The sequence below is a fragment of the Semicossyphus pulcher genome, unplaced genomic scaffold (genome assembly GCF_022749685.1).
Source record: "Semicossyphus pulcher isolate SPU_LCO1_2020_fin unplaced genomic scaffold, fSemPul1.0.p SCAF_3, whole genome shotgun sequence".
Lineage (NCBI taxonomy): Eukaryota > Metazoa > Chordata > Actinopteri > Labriformes > Labridae > Semicossyphus > Semicossyphus pulcher.
The window spans coordinates 9,405,874-9,426,420 of NW_027211704.1; the positions used below are offsets into that span (position 1 = coordinate 9,405,874).

Here is a 20,547-nt window from a genome sequence, read left to right on the forward strand (position 1 = left end):
TAGGCTTAGCCTCAAATTCCACAGGATCCATCTGCGGCGCGTTCTGTATGTGGTGCAACCTCCGGAGTTGATCGCGCCCATTCAAGTCAGTGCTCGTGATTCCACAGCATGCGCCGCGCTCCGTCTCCGGCCCATTCAAGTCAATGCTCGTGATACCACAGCACGTGCCGCGGTCCGTCTCTGGCCCATTCAAGTCAATGCTCGTGATACCACGCCACGGTCCGTCTTCAGCGAGCCAAGTCTACTTTTGACAGAGGTCGCTTCAAGCACGCGTCAAGCTGAACAGAGCAGATCGTTCCAAACAGGAAGTCAGCCAGAAAACAGCATAGAGTATCCGGTCATTTCAAAATAAAACACCATGTACAGACCGGTATGTACGGACGTTTTTTTAAGATCAACACACTGAAATCTTGAAGAGAGAACACTTTTTATTAAGTAGTGTAATCACCCATGGCAGAAGCACAAAAATCATGGAATGATCTCCAAATGAGCAGATATTCAACCTCCGAGGTGCCAACTGAACTGTTGTTTGTGTGTTGCTCTGTTAAACATTGATGTTATTGCGTGATTTCGCATTTCTCCCGCGATCTTGTGATCTCACGAATCCAGCTGCTTCGACCAGCGCTCTACTGCGCAGCGGATCAGACACGCTTCCTGTGGGCGAGGGCTCGCACCGTCTGATGGACCACAACCGCAGCGCAGACGGAACACTGTAAATGGTAGAAAGTTACGTTTTTGATATAATTGTTCGATGCTAAGCACCAAAAAATGTAGATTGATATAGATTTTTTATTTGTTTAAACTCTAATTTCATAAATTGCCATCAGTCATCATGCTAACATGACCTCATTTCACCTGATGAGACATCACACTGAAGCCGTGTCTCACAGTTTCTGTTGTCTCCTCAGTGTTTCTTTGTGAATATTATTATATCTCCTCCTCAGATAAGGGCCGTCTCCGGGGGTCTGAAACAATGCAGGTGGCTCCGGTGCCGCACCATAAATAGCTCGGGGGGGCCGTCGTTATTTGTTGTGACATTTTCATGGTAAAGGTTAGATGTTGCAGGATGCATTCCTCTAATAGCTGAGACTCTGTTCTGTGTCTCCGTCTGCAGACGCGCTCGTTATTTCAGTGTGATTTGTGAAATCTGATTCTGAGGAACAGACTTGATGAAATCTGCGTCTCTGGATGTCCACACTTGGATTGGAAACAGTGTCCCTGCAGCTGCCGAGACTAAAAGGTGCCTGCATTATCTCGTCCAGATTGAGATCTGCATTTCTTTACTTTGTTGCTCTGAAGATTATGACTGGAAGTCCTCCAGACAGTTTGGATCAGACCTTTTTAGGCTTCACAGACCTGTTGGTTACTGTGTGAAGGTGTGAAAGGATGAACAGAATGTGGGACTGTAGCTTTAGATTCTTATACTCAGTGCCCTGCAGAAAAAATGTCATGGTAAAAGCAACTTTATGATAATAAATAGTTTCCTGATGATTGTGTCTCACATAAAAAATGGAATTCATTTAGTTTCATCAGTAGAACTGCAATAAAGTTACAGGGATATCTGTCTTTTAGGGCGCATTCACACCTAAAGTCGTTTGTTTTGTCCGAATCAATGACCAAAATGTTGCATTTTGCCTCGAGTTTAAATTGTGTTCACACGGCAGCTTTTACCAGAGGACCAAAAGTTATGATGCGTGAGGAAACTGCTCTCTGATTGGTCAGAATTTCCACGTGGGAAACTCCTTGAAGTAAACAAAGCAAGAGAGCACACTGATCAATCACACTCAACATGATCTCAGACTTTAATGTTTTGTTGTCGGGGTTTTTTTACTTTAAACGTACCATATCACGTTGCCTTGAATGTTTCTTTACTTTTCGCTTATGTTGCCTCAAAAGCAGCTTTTTCATGTCACCTTCACCTGGAAGTGTTTGACTTAAACTCTCTAACAATGACATTTATTTTTTGTTTTTTTGTTTTTTCAACCAGATTCAGACAACTTTATTTATCCCAGAGGGCAATTCAGTTTCACCGCCTACCGAGTCATATAAAGAAAGAAATAAAAACGAAAAGGAAGCAGCACAGTCTCAGCAGCATTCAGACAATAACATGTCAGTGACAACAGATCAAGGATGGTGAACCAGAGACACACAGGTCACCAAGTGAGAGGCCAGATCATAAGACACAAGTGATTAGGAACTGACCAAATATCAATTACTGCTGTCAGCATTTAACAGCCTGATAGCAGAGGGAATAAAAGAGTTGGAGTATCTGTTTGTTCTCCAAGGAGGGGCAAGGTAGCGCCGCCCTGAGGGCATTAAAGAGTCCGATTAACTTATGATGCTTTTGGCTTTCACACGTTTCTTCCAGAGGGAGCTCAAGTCATTTAGCTGGACTCCAGCAATCTTGGAGACTTTAACAGTGTAGTTCAGACTGCTCTCGTCTTTCACAGACAACCCACTGAACCAGGACATAAAAGAAAAGGTTAAAAGACTTTCACTAAAAGATAAAAGCCACATAAAATGTTCTCAGAGACACTAAAAGAGTTCAGCTTCCTCATCAAATGTCGACTTTGTGGTCCACACTTTACAACCACGCACTAAAATGAATGATATCATCTGATCCTAAGGTGTTTCTAATATTGGACAAGCGGCTCTGTCCCATTAAGATGCTTCCTGCCTGCAGGCGGCTGCTCACTCAACTGTCAGGTGCTGCAAAAAGAATGTCCTATAAAGACTGTAAAATGAAGGCTGCTACAAATCATGTGCAAACTTCAGGGTCAGTCAGTATCGGTATCATGTGAAGTGCTGGGATCAGATGAAAGCTGTGATTGTGAAAGTTATAGTTACAGACTGAATGCATCATCAAGTCCATGAGGGTCCTCAGAAGAACAAACGTGTGCGTGTGTGTGTGTGTGTGTGTGTGTGTGTGTGTGTGTGTGTGTGTCAGACTTCTTAGCGTGACCTGCAGTACTTGTGTCTCCTGTCTGAAGTGTACTATCGACTCCTTTTAGGGCAGTTCAGCCTAGTTTGGACAGAAAGTGGAGCGCGGCCTCAGACAGAAGCTTATATAGAAACTAGAGCTCAGACTCACAATTATCACCTCCTCTTCCTCTCTTTCACTCTCTCTCTCTCCTCTCCGTCTTTTTATCTTCCTCTGTCTTACTTTAGGTACCACAAGCAGGCCTGCATCCTGGGAGCACAATGTTCTATTGGGGTACGAGATATGTGTAACGTGGCTGTGCTCTCTTATTGATTTATTACTATTATTATTGATACAGCAGGCTGAGATGACACAGCAGGCCGAGATGCTGTTTTTTGGAAGGCAGCAGTGGACAGAGTGGTAAATGCCAGTGACCAATCAGCTACACTCGAACACACACACAGTCTTGAGATGATTGTCCCTCTCCTCCATCTGCTCCTCCTCCTCTCCACCACTTCATTTAGTTTTCCGCTGAGTCAGCAGGACGTCGGCTCTGTATTCTGCCGCCTCTCGTCCCCGCAGATTTCCCAGAAGGCCGCTGAGATTAAAAAGCTCCACCATCGGAGCTCCGGCTGTCTTCAGGGAGACGTGAACACAACCGGAGTGATTATTGCTTTCTTTCTTCCCCAGTCAGAGACGCTGTGAGGAATTCTGCTCTCTTAACGAGAAAAATTAAACAACACGGCCACAAAGTCATCTTTGAAATCTCATTTCACTACACTTCTATTATCTTGTGTTGTCACCCCTTCTCTCCCAGCCTGTTGTGTCTGTAATGGAAGCCATTTAGGGACTAAAAAGGATCATTTTCACTCTTGATTAATACATTGATTATTTTTTAGTTAATTGTTTTGTGCATAAAATATATGACCGTTCCTCCTCTACTCTGCTGCTCGGGAACAGAACGCTGCAGGAGCCCGATTTGCCAACAGAGCTGTCAATCATGAGGCCACACCCCCTTTTTGTAGCATCAAATAACTAATTAAAAGTTGTCAGAAAAATGAACACTTGGGCGTAAATCAGCATGATAAGAACTAACTATATTGACAGAAACCATGTTTGAGAAAAATGTATTTGACGTGTATTTAGATTTTATAGTTTGACTCATGTCCCATCTGTTAACATGGAGGAGGCGGGCTTTATGAGCTATACTGCAGCCAGTCAGCAGGGGGCGATAGAGACGGTTTGGCTTCACTTTTAGGGAGCTGTCATGTCGGCCATCTTTTAATATGTTTTTATCTGTGCGATCGTTCTGTATTCCAACACATGCAATGTGTTACACTGTAGACCAGCTGTTCATTAAATAGCAATATGTCTATAAGATGACTTTAGCAGCATGCTTTGAGTGGAAAATATTTGATCTCCTGTTACTGGTATGAGTTCAGTAATATTAGTACGGACATCATGGCAGAGTTAGAGAGACTAAAACGGACACTGACAGAGAAGAGCAAAGGTAAGAGTGAACCAGCAAGAGACCAGACACAGCGAGAAGGTTCCTGGTTCGAATCCCTGTTCAGACGTAGTGGGCCTTTCTGTGTGGAGTTCGCATGTTCTCCCCGTGCCCGTGTGGGTTCCCTCCGGGTACTCCGGCTTCCTCCCACAGTCCAAAGACATGCTGGTTAGGTTCATTGGTGACTCTAAAATTGCCTGTAGGTGTGAATGTGAGCGTGAAAGGTTGTCTGTCGTTACTTGTCAGTCCTGTGATTGACTGGCTGATGTAGCGGGGGAACAAGTCTCCTTCGACCCTGAACAGGATAAGCGGTATAGATAATGGATGGAGAGTGAGATGTGTTGTAGGGGCGCCAAATAACACAAAAAATACACATTGTTGTTGCTTTAAAGGAATTTCAAGACTACATTTTCAACATATGAAACGGCTTCTACCACATGTTTTGGAAAAAGTGCTTAAAAAAGGAGGAATCCTTGACAAACATTACTTTGGTATGCACGTTAAACCGCTTAATCACTAAACTAATCTACAATATATAATAATTTAACTTTTTCCACAAAAAAGAAAGTTCTAAGTCAAACCTTTGTATTTGATTTGACAGTTTTGAAACTCCTCTGCAGGATAAATGTTTTGCTGCATGTGGATAAATGTGAAATATGCCCACAGTCTGTGTCATTATGTTCATGTTATTTGGAAAAGAAACACATCATCACACACACACATTCTCTCTCTCTGCCACCACGACCGTCCTCCTGTGGCTTCTTTAATATCCTGTTCTATTTCTGTACACAGGCGGTCCCAAAATAAACAGAACCTGCTGCCTGTTTGACTCATCCGGCAGAAAGAAAAGCTTCATTAGCGACAGAAAACTGGAAGAAAATCCAAAATGTCTTTCTTTTACATACATGCAACATACATACATGTGATCAAACCACATTTAAATGCTCGTGTAAACACAAACACAGACTTTGTGCCCACAATTCCTTCTCCCTCCCAGCAGGGTTATGTGGGGAGCAATGTTAGGAGACGGGAGGGTTTATAATTTGTTTTTAATTTATCTATAAATAACTGTTGAGTTCTTGTTAATCTGAGGAAGCAAACATGAGCCATAAAGACAGACGAGCTGTTGAAAGGATGCCTCCTGCATCACTGTAGCTGCTCTGGCTCTGCAAAAATGGCTGTAAGGACTCCATATCTGGCAGTTACATCTGAATTTAATTAACACAATTGATTCAGCAACTTTTAAAGGAGCTGTAAGTTACACAGTTTGCTTGTTTCTTCATTTAAATATCACTGTTATCGCTAGAAATATACATTAGACAAAGGCTGGATAACAGGAGAGGATGAAGCCTCAAAAGTGCATTTAACCTGCATTCTTTTGAATGTCCAGCAGGGGGGTGACTCCACTGGTTGAGAGTATATGAGAAAATAATCATACCACTAGGTGATTTATTACCCCAGTAAACATTTCCCTAATGAGTTTATGGTCTCAACCTCTACTGCAAGTTCAGCTAAATATCTGCTTTACATCTAAAACTCAACTTGAGACAAATCTGCTTGATGCTGTGTCATGAAAGCCGTTCAGCGTTTAGATTTCCCAACTTCCATGAATGCATCAAACCTCATTTTAAAGTCGTTTTCGTCTCCTCTTGAGGACAGACCTGACAAAGCTTCATTTTGACTTGTCACTGATCTGCATCATGATGTTGTTATTGCAGCAAACTTAATGTAATGTAATGTAATAAATCAAGAAATTAGGGCATTTATTTGACTCACATGTCTGGAGGGGAGAATTTCTCCTCACTTTTGATCTGAACACACGGTCGCTTCTCAAGCTGCTAACTGGACTGTAAACAATGCAGCGCACGGAGAAGGAAGTCTTGGCTGGAAGTTGTTTATCACTAAACACTGGCTAAACCAGAAATACAGAGAAGTTGGCCGTCGTTCCCAGGGGCTGTATCGTCATCAGATGATAGCCGATGGGTTCTGAGCTTGCATGAGTATGTGAGTGTGGTCTAGTGTAAAACACAGCTAGAGACATTGAATGAGGAGACGTCTGATTATTGTCTCACACACATATACATAAAACCTTGACACATGTAATCTAAAAACACACCTACATGAAACACAGGCCTCTCTCTCGCTCTCTCCCTCTCTCCCTCTCTCACTTTCTCTCCCTCAGTGACTGATCGTGCTGACAAAAGACGGCGATGAGGGATTGAACCTGCTCTCTCCTGGGAATTTTCCCATGAGGCGATTGGGATTCAATCTGCAGCCCAGAGACGAGGATCATTAACCAACATGTTCACAACATGCACACACACACACACACACATACCTGTTTAAAAACAAACATACACTTCTGCATTCAGCACTCATCTTTCTGAAATCTTCTTATCTTTGGACAGAACATGTGATGCTTTGTCCTGGTTTCCTTCTCTTCCCGTATCCCTCCTCCTCTCTATCCTTCTGATTCCCGTCATTCTCAAACCTATCACCTTCAGACTGTTTGGAAACTGTGACTCGATTGATTTCCAGTAGATCTTTCTCCTGCTCGCAGCCCCGCAGCTCGACCTGAGTTATAGGACTTCATAACATATTGATTAAAGCTCTTGTCAGATTGATTGACGACTGCAGGGACTCGAGGCGAGGCAGCCCTCAGTCTCTCTCCTGCAGCTGGACAGAGCCAACGTAAACGTGGTCGTGTGATTTGTGCTGTATACAGTCTTATAGTGACATCTTAGAATAGCCACTTGTGTGTCCAGCATTACAAATGCATTGGGATGAGCTACTAACATCTGTCAGGGTGGATTACAGGTAAAACAGTAACATGATGCAAACAGGTCAATCTTGGCCTAATGGAGAAAATTGATATAATGATAAAACTAAAAAATAACTTTATATGTCCATCCATTATCTATTCCACTTATCCTTTTCAGTGTCAGGTTTGGGGGCTGGAGCCTATCCCATCTGTCATTGGGCGAGAGGCGGGGTTACACTTGGACTAATCGCCAGTCAATCACAGGGCTGACACATAAAGCCAGACAACCTTTCACGCTCACATTCAAACCTACGAGCAATTTAGAGTCACCAATGAACCTAACGAGCATGTCTTTGTGGGACTGTGGGAGGAAGCCGGAGTACCCGGAGGGAACCCACGCATGCACGGGGAGAACATGCAAACTCCCCACAAATCTCCCCCTGCGCCTGAACCGGAACTAGGAACCTTCTGGCTGTGAGGTTGCAGCGCTAACCACTGCATAATTGCTGGAATCTTTGCACAAGACAACAAGAATATTTTATACATTTTGGTCCACATTTGGTTTAAATAGCATTAAATTGATGTAATTTATTAATTAAATTAATTCTGTATCTCCTCAATATGGGTTAAAACAATTGAATCATCTGCATACATTGCAAACCTGGCGTTATTTGAAATGAAAAGTTCCATTAAGAATTGGCGCCCCCTACAGGGCTGGAGCACTTCCGTTGTGTTGCAGCGTTTTTTCTTTAGCAAGTGTTTTCCGGGTTTGTGTGTTTTCCACTTTCCGGTGCGTTTGATGTTAATGCATTTGTTTCAGCTTTTTGCAGCACGTTTGTTTCATTTGCAGCACGTTTCCGTCGTTGCATTTGTTTAGCGCTTTTGGATGTGTTTTTGATTTGCATCGTTTCTGAATTTTCTTAGTATGGAAACCGTTGGGCCCTTGCAGCGCGGTTGCCCTTGACAGCCACTGTAGTTATTTGATATAAAAACTATTTTTTATTATGACACAATCTCTTCCTCACTATTTTTACGTTATTGACTTACATAACCTTTTAGCTTAGTTTGTAGAGATGAAAATTATTTAAAAAGTGACAAAAATCTCAAAAAAACCAAAACTGTACACACTTCAGCAGTTTTTAAGAGAGATTTTGCTCATTCCTTTTAATCAATATGTTCTGTTTGTTCAGCCAAATTTTATTATCACACATTTTCATTAATTCTGTCAAAAATTGTTATTGACCTGCATGACCTTTTAGCTTACGCCGCACAGACTCTAGGGATGTAAAACATTTGAAAATACTGCAAGAAACGACATCACTATAAGCCAAATGACAGTTAATTAATAATGTTTCTTTTGCAGCGTTTTTATGGTCAAAATCTGCTGAATATTTCCTCTTAGTGAGATTATTTCTCATCCGTTCAGCTGCAGATGGTTCAAAGCCAAAACAATTCAACTTATTGCACAGCAGGAAGAAGAGAAGCCTCGACACGCTCGATCAGCTAATAGCTCTTTTTTTATTCAAAACCACAGCCCTCTGTCTTTTTGAATTGAAGCAAGTTCACCAACGACCAGATTCCCTTAAACTTTCCCTGAACCTCTATACCCTGTTAAGCTCTCGTGTGAACAGATGAGAGGAGAAGAAAGATGGAGAAAGAGAATGAGACGAGGAGAGGAGAGGAGAGGATTCATTCTGTGTGACGCTCAGCAGCTCAGGACGATCGAGAATAAACCTTCATCTGTGTGGATGGAAACTCTGTCTCTACGTTTCACCTCCTTTACTCTCCTTTGTAGCTCTCCCTCCTCTTTTCTCTTATTGTATCACTCTTTTAACCTCTCTCCCTCCCTCCCTCCCTCTCTCTCTGGCAGACGTCCAGACTCCCTGGCGACCAAACTGATCAGCTTGTATTAAGGTCTCTCTCTCTCTCTCTCTCTCTCTCTCACACACACACACATACTGACACACACGTAGCAATTGCGTGACAGCGAGGCGGGTCACACTCGGCAGACACACACGCACACATACACGCACACAGCGAGGCAAAGGCATGACTTGCATGCACATGCGCAGACTGACAGACAGAAGACACCACATCACACACACACTCACTGACACAGGAGTGCTAGCGTGACTTGAATACACGGAGGCAGAAAGACGAATTCACACGCTAAATGTGGACGAAGCGGCAGGAGGCCCTCGGATGGTGCAAAGGCAAATGGAGACATACATCATTGCCTCCACGGGGGGAGATTACAGATCCAAACAACAGCGTGTTTCACCTCAAACACCGACACCGTGCAGGAGAGAGTTCATGCTCCTCTGCATCAACACACTGTCACTGTAGCGCCCCCTGCTGGAACACTGCTGTGTGGTGTGACATTTTCAGGTTGTGTACACAGACGGGAGGAAGTAAAGTAAAATAAGGCAGGACTTTATTTAATGGTAGCAAAGGAACAATTAACAAGCAATTGGCAAACAGCGTCGGGATCGACAGCCACAGAGTCCACACAGGCTTAAGACCGTCTCTCTGCAGTATCAGCCGGCACTTAAAGGCTCTGCCGTGAACTTCTGCAGACTTTCCCCCGAGGATTTTCCGAGTCTGAAACTCTGTCGACTTCTCAGAGCGAGCAGCCCAAAATTTACTGCAACAGTGGCGTCAGTAAATGAGGACGCAGGGGACACATCCAGGAGACTAAAGCGGATAGAGCCCACAGTTTAGAAAGTCAAACCCACAAATATAAATACTCTTCTTACATCTTTTATTTCTCTGATTTGCAGTTTTTATAGTCTTTATATCTCATTTGGAAGAATATATAATATTTTATGTCTGTATTTCTTGCACAGTTAAGCCATTAGTGCCAAAACCAGGATTCAAAACCTGCAGAAAAAAGGACTAAATAAAACAGAGGACTCATCTCGTACAAAAATGAAGCAGAAATATGGCTGCCATCTTGCACATCTGTATCCAGAGTGTGTGCGGTATAGATCGGCTGGCCCCTTCCTCTACCTGAAACACACATTGACCTTGTGGCCTTGACGTGTTGGAGCCCTCAGGTGGGCTCAGTCTGCAGCAGAATGTTAGTGTTAGTTTCGTCTCCTCTCGCCGTTCCTCCTCTACTCTCCTGCTCGGGAACAGAACGCTGCAGGAGCCCGATTTGTCAACAGAGCTGTCAATCATGAGGCCACACCCCCTTTTTATAGCATCAAATAACTAATTAAAAGCAAACTTGTCAGAAAAATGAACACTTGGACATAAATCAGCATGATAAGAACTAACTATAATGACAGAAACCATGTTTGAGAAAAATGTTTTTGACGTGTATTTTGATTTTATAGTTTGACTCATGTCCCATCTGTTAACATGGAGGAGGCGGGTTTTATGAGCTATACTGCAGCCAGTCAGCAGGGGGCGATAGAGACGGTTTGGCTTCACTTTTAGGGAGCTGTCATGTCGGCTTTCTTTTTATACAGTCTATAAATAGAGCAAACAACTCTACCAAGGCCAGTTTAAAATGGATTAGTCTGGTACCAAGCTGACTGGTTAATGTGCTCTGCCTCCTCACCACTGCTGCAGGATGAGTCCATGAGAGAGCACTGTGGAAGGAACGAGAATAAACTTGTCGTCACTAACTATATCCAACTAGCTTTCTCTCTTAGCTTATACTTATATTTGTTTAATGTAAGACAAGAGACATCCAGTAATCACAATCCATACCGAGAACGTCAGGAAAACAAGACATCAGCTTTAAATTTCAGTCTTTATTGACGTCTATGCAGCCTATCTTTACACTCTGACCACAGCAAGAAAGACACAGTTTCACAGTCTCAATACTATCTTGTTCTAATGACACTTGTATATTTACAGAAATCTTAATCTGTGCATGATACACAACCCTGCACAGCTGTTCAACACATTTTGTAATAAAATCGTCCTTCTGTAAGAAGACCCCTGACTTTCACTTTGAAAGAAGAAAGTGTTAAAACACCTCTGCAACAGTAAATGTTAAAATGATGTAAAACACTTTTTATGATACAATCATTAATGTCAAAACTATCACACGTTACACATTCTTAAACTACCATAAGCTCAGCCTGCTTGTGTGTTTGATGTACTCGAGAGTCTTTCTCACACGACCCTGCAAAGCATTTCTGTTTTGAAAACCTAATAGAGAGTATAAGTAGAACAGTTTGGAGGTACTTAGTGTGATTCAGCTTTTAAACTTTTATTTTGAAGGACTGACATGCAGCCACGTGTATCAGTTGAAGAAAAACCCCAGTCACTAAGATGTGCACTTCTTGTCTCGACTGTTTGTCCCATTGTCATTTAGTTCACTGAACGCAAAAAGACAAGCTAACGTCATGCTAAACTTGCTTTAAACAAAATGAACTCAGTACTTGGATTTTGTAAAGTCGTCAGGGTTTAAGTTCTCTTTCTTTGGTGATCACACAGGAACAGGAAGTAGAGAGACGGGTATCTCTCTGTGAATAACCCTGCATTCATCTACTTCTCAGATGTTCGGAGTTCCCACGTTCGGAAGTCACTCTTCCGACTTCGTAGTTGCTAAAGTGTAAACAACATCGATACAAAGAAGAGCTGTGGTATTTTACTGCTTAGAAGTAATGTAGGTCAGTCTGTGTGTAGATCAACTAACTGTCACAACCTAATACCTATATCTATGATACACCTGAACACATTAAAAGGTTTATTTCTTTTTACTTTTTTCTGCCACTTTTCAGCTGAATATGACGTCATGTTTTAAAACATGGCAAGTCTGCTAGCAAAGTTTTCTCACATTTTTCGTGTTGTTGTTCCGACCTCAAACGTCCGTCTGTGAATTTTCACAGCCCAAACATAATATTTTAGATTATTCCAACACCCCTTGACTGCAGGGTTATTAAATGCAATCAGAGTTTCTTCTGCCACAGTCTGACTAAAGCTTCCTAGCATGCCTCGCATTGTAGTGGCTTGTAGCAAGTTGCATAGTTAGCAAGGCGAGCGTGTTTAGCATGCTAAAGATAGCTTCCCTTCAGCAGATGACCTGTCAGGTATCTGAGAAGAACTAATGACTCTGGTGTGTGTGTCTGAGGGTGTGTGTTTGTACACGTGTACTCACATGGATTTTAATATGAATAATATAAACGTGACAAATTTAAGGTTTTGTTTATAGTGTTTATAAATACATGCAGTTTCCTTGCAGTGTGCATATCTCTTAAACTGTTTATGTTATCTTTCTGTCTACTTCAAATATTCCTCCATTTCTGTGAGTGCATGATATAGCATTGTTAGCATGGTTAGCATTATTTCTCTGGGCGAGCTGATGTCTGAGATATACAGGTGTGTAAATGTTCGTACATCCCGTCTGTCCTCAGTCCCTCAGTGTAATGAGGACGTGATCGTCCTGTCCCTTCCACAGCATCTCCCCTTCAAAGTCCAGCATCTTGTGTTTGCGGCAGCGCAGCAGGATGCCCACCACCTTGTCTGAGATCTTCACGTAGCGGTCAAACAGCCGGCCGAAGGTGATGACGGTCCTCCCCTCTTTGTCCTTAAAGTCCATATCTCTGATAATCCACACCATCTCCTCCATCTCCCTGTGGATGTGCTTCTGCGCCCTGTCGCCCCTCTCTGCCGTCCTGGAGCCGTCTTTGGGGCGACCGTAGCCGGAGTCGCCCTTGCGGAGTCGTTGGGCCATCGCGTAGTCATGGTCGAACTCCTCGCTGAACGGGTTCAGCTTCTGGCCCACGATGTGCTGCTCGGACCACTGCTGCCAGCGGCTTTTGATGTCTCCTGTAGTGGCGATTTTAATCTGGAGACAAAGTATGGTGGGCAGGTTAACATTCGGGTTCAAAGAGCATCTAAAAACATACATATAAACTAAGAGCTTATTGAAATATAGGTACATTATTAAAGGTGCATCTCAACCATTTTAATATTTATACATCATATATAAAAGACAGCACTGATTAGCCTGTATTAGCCGAGTTAAATTAGCCTGTAACAGTTTTTTTCTATGGCTCTGGAGGAGCTTTGTCAAGTCTGACAAAACAACCCTGATGATGTCATAGTGATGTCATCAGTGTAGTCTTGGTTTGGGCTTGGACACCACATATATTTAACAATAAACACTGCACTGGAGTCTTAGCACAAATGCGGTTCTATGAAACGAAAGAGTTGCATTATTGGAAATGTAGGATCCGGTGGTTTTTCTTTATAGGTCGTCTGTGCGGGCAACAAAGGTCACCTGACTACGCACCAACATCACATGAGATCACGTTGAAGCGTCAAGTAGGAGAACGTGCAGATTCATGTTGATTAATGAGCCTCGTTCTTTAAATAAACTCCCCTCCGGTTGGTGCATTTGATCCTCATGCTGACCTTTGCTTTGCACCCAGAGACATTCCCTTATAGAACTTCTGTATGTTTCCTGTTATACACCAACATGCACTGACATCATGTCTTACAACTTAAAGGATCCAAAACAGATCTTATAAACCAAAGAGGAAGCTTTTGGAGGTTCTTCGTCTGAGGACTGGAAGGCTCATGGGCCCATTTTCGTGTTTTGTTGCGACTTTATTTCCTCCTCATCTTTCTCTCATTAAAACCTTCATGCCCGTCCTATACAACATCTTCTCCCACCTTGACCCCCCTCCCCTGCACCTCCCTCGGTATTTTCCGTAGCCTGCCGGGCCTTCAGATTCAGTGTCACTGTATCACTTTGGAATTCGCTCTATGAAAAGTGAGGACATGTCACAGAGGGACTGTCGACAAAACTCTGTGAACCCTTTATCGCTTCATCTACTTTGTCTCCATCTTTGGTTCTCAGCTTTAAGTACTGGATGAAATATGTAATTGACTATTACTAAAATTCCCCAAATAATTTAGTATTTTTCCCTATTGTCAAATTTTGAATTGCAGTGTTTTACCTGACTTTAGTTAAAGCTCACTACTCAATATTTTTATAAACAGCGGGACAAAACTGAGGTTAAAGACACATGACTTTTCGGTTCCACTCAGTGACTTTTAGCTCATTAAATGCCTCTTCACTGTTTTGGTTCTATCTCAGCACCAACATCCTCCTTCTCAGAAGCAACAGGCGTCTGTTTTTAGTGAAGACACTCGAACAAACCCACTGAACAGCAGAGATATTTTTGTGTCACGTTTTTCTCGCTGGTGTGTGTTTGCATGTGCCGGATATATCTTAAAAGCTGACGGCAAGATTGCCAAGAAATCTGTTCAACCGACCTCGCAATTTTCACATTAGCACATCCTCCAGTGCTCTAGTTGTTACGTTACGTCTTTCAAAAACAGACTTTAAAGACATTTAATAAGCATAATAATCTCTTTTCTTTCGTCATATCTTCGTTTGTCTCTCATATTTCCCTGTCCCTCGCTCCCCTCTCACCCCGTCCTCCCCCCCGGGCTGTCCCACCTGAAGGTCAGATTGGAGAACACGTTGCAGAGCACGACTATATTTATTTACATATATTCCATTGCGCTGCAGTCCAGCTTATGTTTTTATGAGTTGGACTCGCTCTTGCGACCCCCCAGACGCGTCCTTTGCCTTTTATAGCCGAGATTTTAGTGTTGGAGTTTTGCAACCGTTCTGCACGTTGGTGTTGGATTTCTTCTGCTTACACTTTGAGGTTTGTGTGGGGAAAACTTTAATCCTTCCTCTGATGTGTGTTTGGTTCAGATTCAAGAGGAACATTTGTTGTGGTTGTTAAGATGCAAACAGGAGAAGAGTCAGTTCAGAACTTAAATAATCCACATTCTCGTACTGCAAAGATTATTAAAGTGCAGTTACACAAGTTTAAACTTCTTTGATATGAGGTCCTGCTCACATTAGGTGTTCCTGTCACTATCCTCAATAAAACATGCACAGGACAAATTCTCTCCTGACCTCAATCACAATATAAAAAGTGTGGATGTTTTCCAGAGAGAGAGAGAGAGAGAGATATTAAGCTCCTCCAGCTCCTCCTCTGGTATTATTTGATCCATTTTGGTATTTATAAAGGTGAGCCTGAGTAAATCTACAAAGTTATGAGCTGCAGAAACAAGTTTTTTGTTTTGCAGAAACAATTTGAATTCTTCATCCATTAAAGCCAAAATAGAAACTGACAATTACAATATTGAATGATGGCCAATGTGAAGCATAGATGAGTATCCTGGGCAAGGTAGCAAACTGTAATGATTTTAATTCTTTGGTATCATTTATGTTTTGACAAATTCCCCAGCAGCTGCATCTTGTCAGAAAACGAGATGAACATTGTCATTCAATTTGTTCGAGTTAATTTAAAGCTGCGGTAAAAAAAGCTGAAACATGAAGCATTTTGTCACCTCATGGGGTTTGAACAATTTCATGTTGTAATCAATACAAGCAGCAGCCAAACTTCATCATTATTTTAGAGTTGGGTTTCTGGCTATATGTAGTTTTTATGTGTAAGTTCTCAATTTGGTATCAAGGAGATCTATAAGTTTTAACGTACGTTTAAAGGTTTTGGCTGAAGACAGAACGTAAAAGAGGCTTGAAGGGTCTGTTAAAGGTCCGACTATTATATTATATTATTATGTAAATATATTGGTGTTCTTGGTGTAATTCAGTCAGTTTTGGATCTGTTTCAATCATGGCTGTAACTTTATATAACCATATTTTCCCTGTGATGGACTCTACCTTGGGCCTGGTCGTGTGTTTCTTTGGCTGGATGTCACTCTGCTCAGTTTTCGGTTCATTGTTGTCGCTTAGCCCCGCCTCCTCTCCGATCCCGCTGTCCTCCGTGTCCACGCTGCTGCTCCTCGACCCCAGCTTCTTCTCCTGGAGCATCAGTTTCCTGTCCTGGATGCCTCCACTTCCTCCTCCTCCTGCGCTCTGTAGCGCCCTCATCTGACGGCGCCGTGTCGGCGACTCATTGCCCAGAAACGGCTTGCTCTGCTCAGGACCGGACTCCATCCTTCCTCTGATGGCGTTGACCACATCGCTGCTGCTGCACTCACTGCGTTTGGGTTGGACCGTCTTGTTCACCGTACACACCCGGATTTTACTCCCACCGGTGTCGCCGGCATCAGCTTTGACCACACGCGGCGTGACTGTAAGTTTGACCACATGGCTTCGCTCTTGTTTGTCTTCCTCTTCAACAGATGAAGGCATCCAGCCGCTCGGGATGGCGTCCTGTTTGTCGGAGTGTTCAGTGGCCCACCCCTGCCAGCTTTTAGCCAAGTTAGCCACCATAGCAGCACATTTTATCTTCCTGACCGCCCGTTTGAAAGCCTGAGGCTCCTTTGGGGGAACTGTGGAGGTCCCTCCGCTGCTCATGATGACAGGATACCAGGAGGGATGATTCCACGAATTTGAATTTCTTGTGTCTTCTGTTTTACCCCAAGCAAGTTATCGTATGTCCCGGCTGGTTCCAATAAAGGTTGCACAGCTCTTTGTCCAACAATGAGAAGTCAACTTGATGCAAAAAGTCTTAAAAACTCTTTCAAGTTAAAGTTTTGGTTTTAAAAGTTGACTTGAATCTAAATTGCTTCCCTTAGTTCCTGATTCCAAGTTGAATTTTTAAAAACTTCTCACCTACGAAGTTTGAAAGTTCCAGAAGATAATGGGCGAAAATCCGTTCGTCTCAGCCTTTATAGCCGGGATGGATCCTCATGGAAACATCCGGAGCTTTCCAGATCATCACTCGGTCAGTGGGTGAGCCGGTGCTGGTGTGAAGAGTGCGAGGACTTTGGTTTAATCCCCCAGATGAAGCCCCTCTGGCTCCACACCGGCCTTTAAATAGGGACGGGTCGTAAAGGAAGTGATGTCGCAGAGAGTCCACGTGAGACAGGAAAGTTGGGTGTCAACATTCTTGTCACACACACACACACACACACGCACACACAGATACACACATACACACATACACACACACCAGGGGTGACTGAGGAGTGGAATTTCTCCCACTGGGACCCAGAGGAACAGGTGCCCAGTGTTTTTAGCTCAGAGGTTTCTGCCCTGACACACAAACACGCTGCCTTCGAGCCTCTGAGTCAGCCTATACATGACAGACCTGTGTGTGTGTGTGTGTGTGTGTGTTCATTGTGTATGTATAGGGATGTTTTCAGATACACTGCTTTCCTTTATGGCACGCCGAGTTATGCTTTGATCACTTTGCATGGCTCGGTTTCAGGATTGTGGGTCACTAAGGAAGCATCCGGAGCGTGTGTGTGTCTCTGCATGTCTGTGCGTGTCGCTGCAACTATTTCAGTCTGTGTCTGTTTATATATGCGTCAGGATTGGATTCTGGATCATGATTCATGTACTGTATATGTTCTTCAGATGCACCTGACTCACTTGTCTCCGCAGTCATCCAATCCTTTTTAAGATGGTGTAAATGTTTTTATTATTTACTAATTTCCTGTTTGACTTTATGTTGTTTAATTGAGTCATGGTGTCTGTAAAACCATCTGTGAGGTTATAGTTAGGAAATAAATTATTTCCATGTCATACCGAGCATTTGGCTTGTTCAACGTGGAATCACACGAGCTGCTATTTGTAATTCGTGTGTTAGTCTATTTCAGCAAAAGTTTAAAAAAACAAACCTGGTGATATAATAATCCGTATGCCACGAAGGAGATTAAAAAAGTTAGAATTAGAGGATGAAAAGTCAGAATTACTTGATTAAAAAGTCAGTATTATGAGATTAAAAAGTCCAAACGATGAGAGAAATTAAAAATTATGACATAAAAATTTGATTATAAGATTATTTAAAGTTACACAAGTTATGTGATTAAAAAAAGTCATAATTTAGTGTTTAATTCTTAATTGGGATAACAAGTCTAAATTGTGCAATGGTAACCTGAAATTATGATATAAAAAGTCATAATTATAAGATTAAAAGTCCTTATTATGAGATACAAATTAATTGTTATGTGATTAAATCAGAATCAGAAATACTTGATTTATCCCCGGTGGGGGAAATTCGGGTGTCACGGTCGCTCGAGAAACATGGAGAAATATACGGATTAAAAATAGAAGTAAGAAAAATGTCAAATATGTCCATTTTATGGACAATAAGGAATAAAGATTAAATGCTGACAAGTGATCTATAGTGATTTAAATATGAATGCCAGTATTAAATATAATTGCCAGAATAAAGTTAAATGCAAAATAAGAGTTATGATGCAAAAGAGTCATAAACAAATAAGAGTTATTTACAAATGGACAGTATAAGGCAGTATTTATGTCAACATATTGCACAACTCATTATTATGAAATCAAAAGTAAATTATGAGATAAAATGGCAAAATAATGACAAACTCAGAATAATGACATAAACATGTGATAATGACATTAGGTGAAATTACAGGTGCACTGTGTAACTTTCAAAAGTCCTTGTCGTTAGTGACACCGTTGGCCGTTGAGTGAACTGCAGTCAACCTTCTTGTACACGTTATCCAATCGATAACAAGCTAACGTTTGTTGCTGTGCATCCCCGTGTGAGTGACAAGCAGACTCGTGTTGTAAACTCACCGATGTATGTCCATAATGCGCCCTCTAAATAGTAGAGACAGACTGCTATTGGACCGTTTTTGTTGGTCTAAGGCGCAGTCGCTTTCTTAGTCTTCTAGATAGCAAAGCGCCACCCGTTTGCCTCACCACACCTCTTATCAAAGCCAACCATGGGCGCTAACGTTGGCGCAAGATGACTATTTACACAACGTGGGCGCTGGGCGTGAAAATGACGACTGCGCCGGGTGTAAGATAGCAATGTCACTTGCGCTGTGCGCTTTGGCGCTTTGTGTTGGGTGGACGATCGGGCCCCGAGTGTTTTGTTTGGACTGAAATGAACAAAAGAATAAGTGATGAGCGGCTGATGTTGCAATTAAAAGTTTTGCATGCTTAAAATTAAACTTGAGGAATGTAATCTGTGCTACATTTTTACGTTTTCTCTTCCTGTTTTTACATCAAACAGTTTGAAAAAGTTTGAAACAGTCTGTATCTGTTTCTGAAAATGAACCATATAAATATTCATCTTTAATGGTGTGAGTTTAATAAACCGACTGCTCCTGTGTGTTTATCTCCTAAGAGTCTGTTTGTGTTTGTAATGAACACAGAAACACAGAACAGCCTCTAATGAACCTGTGTATTTTCAGGCGTATTCCCCTGTCAGTAACTCTCAGGTGGTTTGTTATATAATGTGTAAACTGCGGTCCAAGTTTCTCCTCAGTGAAACTCATTAGTCACAGTTATGATCAGCGCAGGAGAGAGTGTTTAAAACCGGCAGAGCTACTGTCGACTGAGTGACAGAATGACTGACGGGAGATTTAATGTGAGATTAAATGATTAATAAGCTGTATCCAGGCATTAGTGTTCATTACACACAATTAAATCAGACACTTCAACAAAGAAATCTGAAATAACTTCGGCACCTAATCCTAATAAATATTCACCTCTTTATAAAACGTATCAGAGCGGAACATTGTTGACATCTGTTTGGGAAAGTAAAACACCATGACGAAGACTTTTAGTTGTACTTATTGTACACCGCTGTCTCACAGAAGTATGAGAAGTGACCATGACCTCTTTACACAACATATGCGGTGCATTTCTATATGTATATGTGAGTTTTTGCTTCATTAGAATCTAATTTTTGCACAAATGTAAAGTAAACTAAGTAAGAAAACATTGAACAATGCCACTGCAGAGTGCACAAGGGGAAAAGAAGAAAGCCTTTCTACTCAGATATGTTTGTAAGGAAGGGGTAAAATAAGTACTGATGTCCAGAAAGTAAAGTTAGCTTAAGTACAGACAAGAAGTAAAGAAGTCAATGTTGACTTTGGTCGCTGTGACGGCCCGTCCCTTGTGGTCTGCTACGCCTTGGGCTGTGTCCGAAACCTCACAGCGTCACAGTTAGTATGATTAGTATGATGGTACGGGTTTCGAACACAGCCTTGGTCTCTGCTTGCATTATCTGGCTTCCTAGGCCCAATCCCAGTTTCCACACTCACAGACTCACAGACTTTGAGGCACGATCACGGTAAGATTGTGAGTGCTTAGTGCTGTCCTACTGTCAGATCACAGAGTGCGTGAGGCCTCTGATGCAGACTTTTCAGCGCCAAATCAGACATTAGAGGCAGATCCGTGGGGTTTTAACAACCGCGGACTAACTGGGTTTAAGGCTTGGGCAGCCACGGACGCTCACACCAATGCCGACCTACTGGGAACCGCCATCTTGATTCGGTGCGTCACCATTTTTATCATTCGCCGGTCGCCCAGCCTGTTTGCTAGGAAGTTTTTCTCTGGCTTTGAAACCAGGTACATAAATGTCTGTAGACCCGATTTCTGGCCACACGTCAATGTCCACGGACCGCTATGTCTTC

The 20,547-nt window shown here is 42.4% G+C and overlaps 1 protein-coding gene across 1 annotated transcript; it reads right to left on the reverse strand.

The window, feature by feature from the left end:
- Window positions 1-12,045: 12,045 nt before the first annotated feature.
- abraa (actin binding Rho activating protein a) lies at window positions 12,046-16,889 on the reverse strand. Its single transcript, XM_069678854.1, has 2 exons — window positions 15,860-16,889; window positions 12,046-12,994 (listed from the first exon to the last, which is right to left on the reverse strand). The coding sequence occupies exons 1-2, from the start codon at window positions 16,496-16,498 to the stop codon at window positions 12,557-12,559; spliced, it is 1,077 nt and encodes a 358-aa protein (XP_069534955.1). The 5' UTR covers window positions 16,499-16,889; the 3' UTR covers window positions 12,046-12,556.
- Between the last annotated feature and the right edge of the window lie 3,658 nt (window positions 16,890-20,547).

What these genes read in the sequence shown, in the direction of transcription:
- abraa (XM_069678854.1), bottom strand. Translation starts at nt 16,498, where the DNA reads ATGAGCAGCGGAGGGACCTCCACAGTTCCCCCAAAGGAGCCTCAGGCT. An exon ending in AACACACGACCAGGCCCAAG is followed by an intron (nt 12,995 to 15,859) that starts GTAGAGTCCATC and finishes CTTTGTCTCCAG; the next exon opens with ATTAAAATCGCCACTACAGG.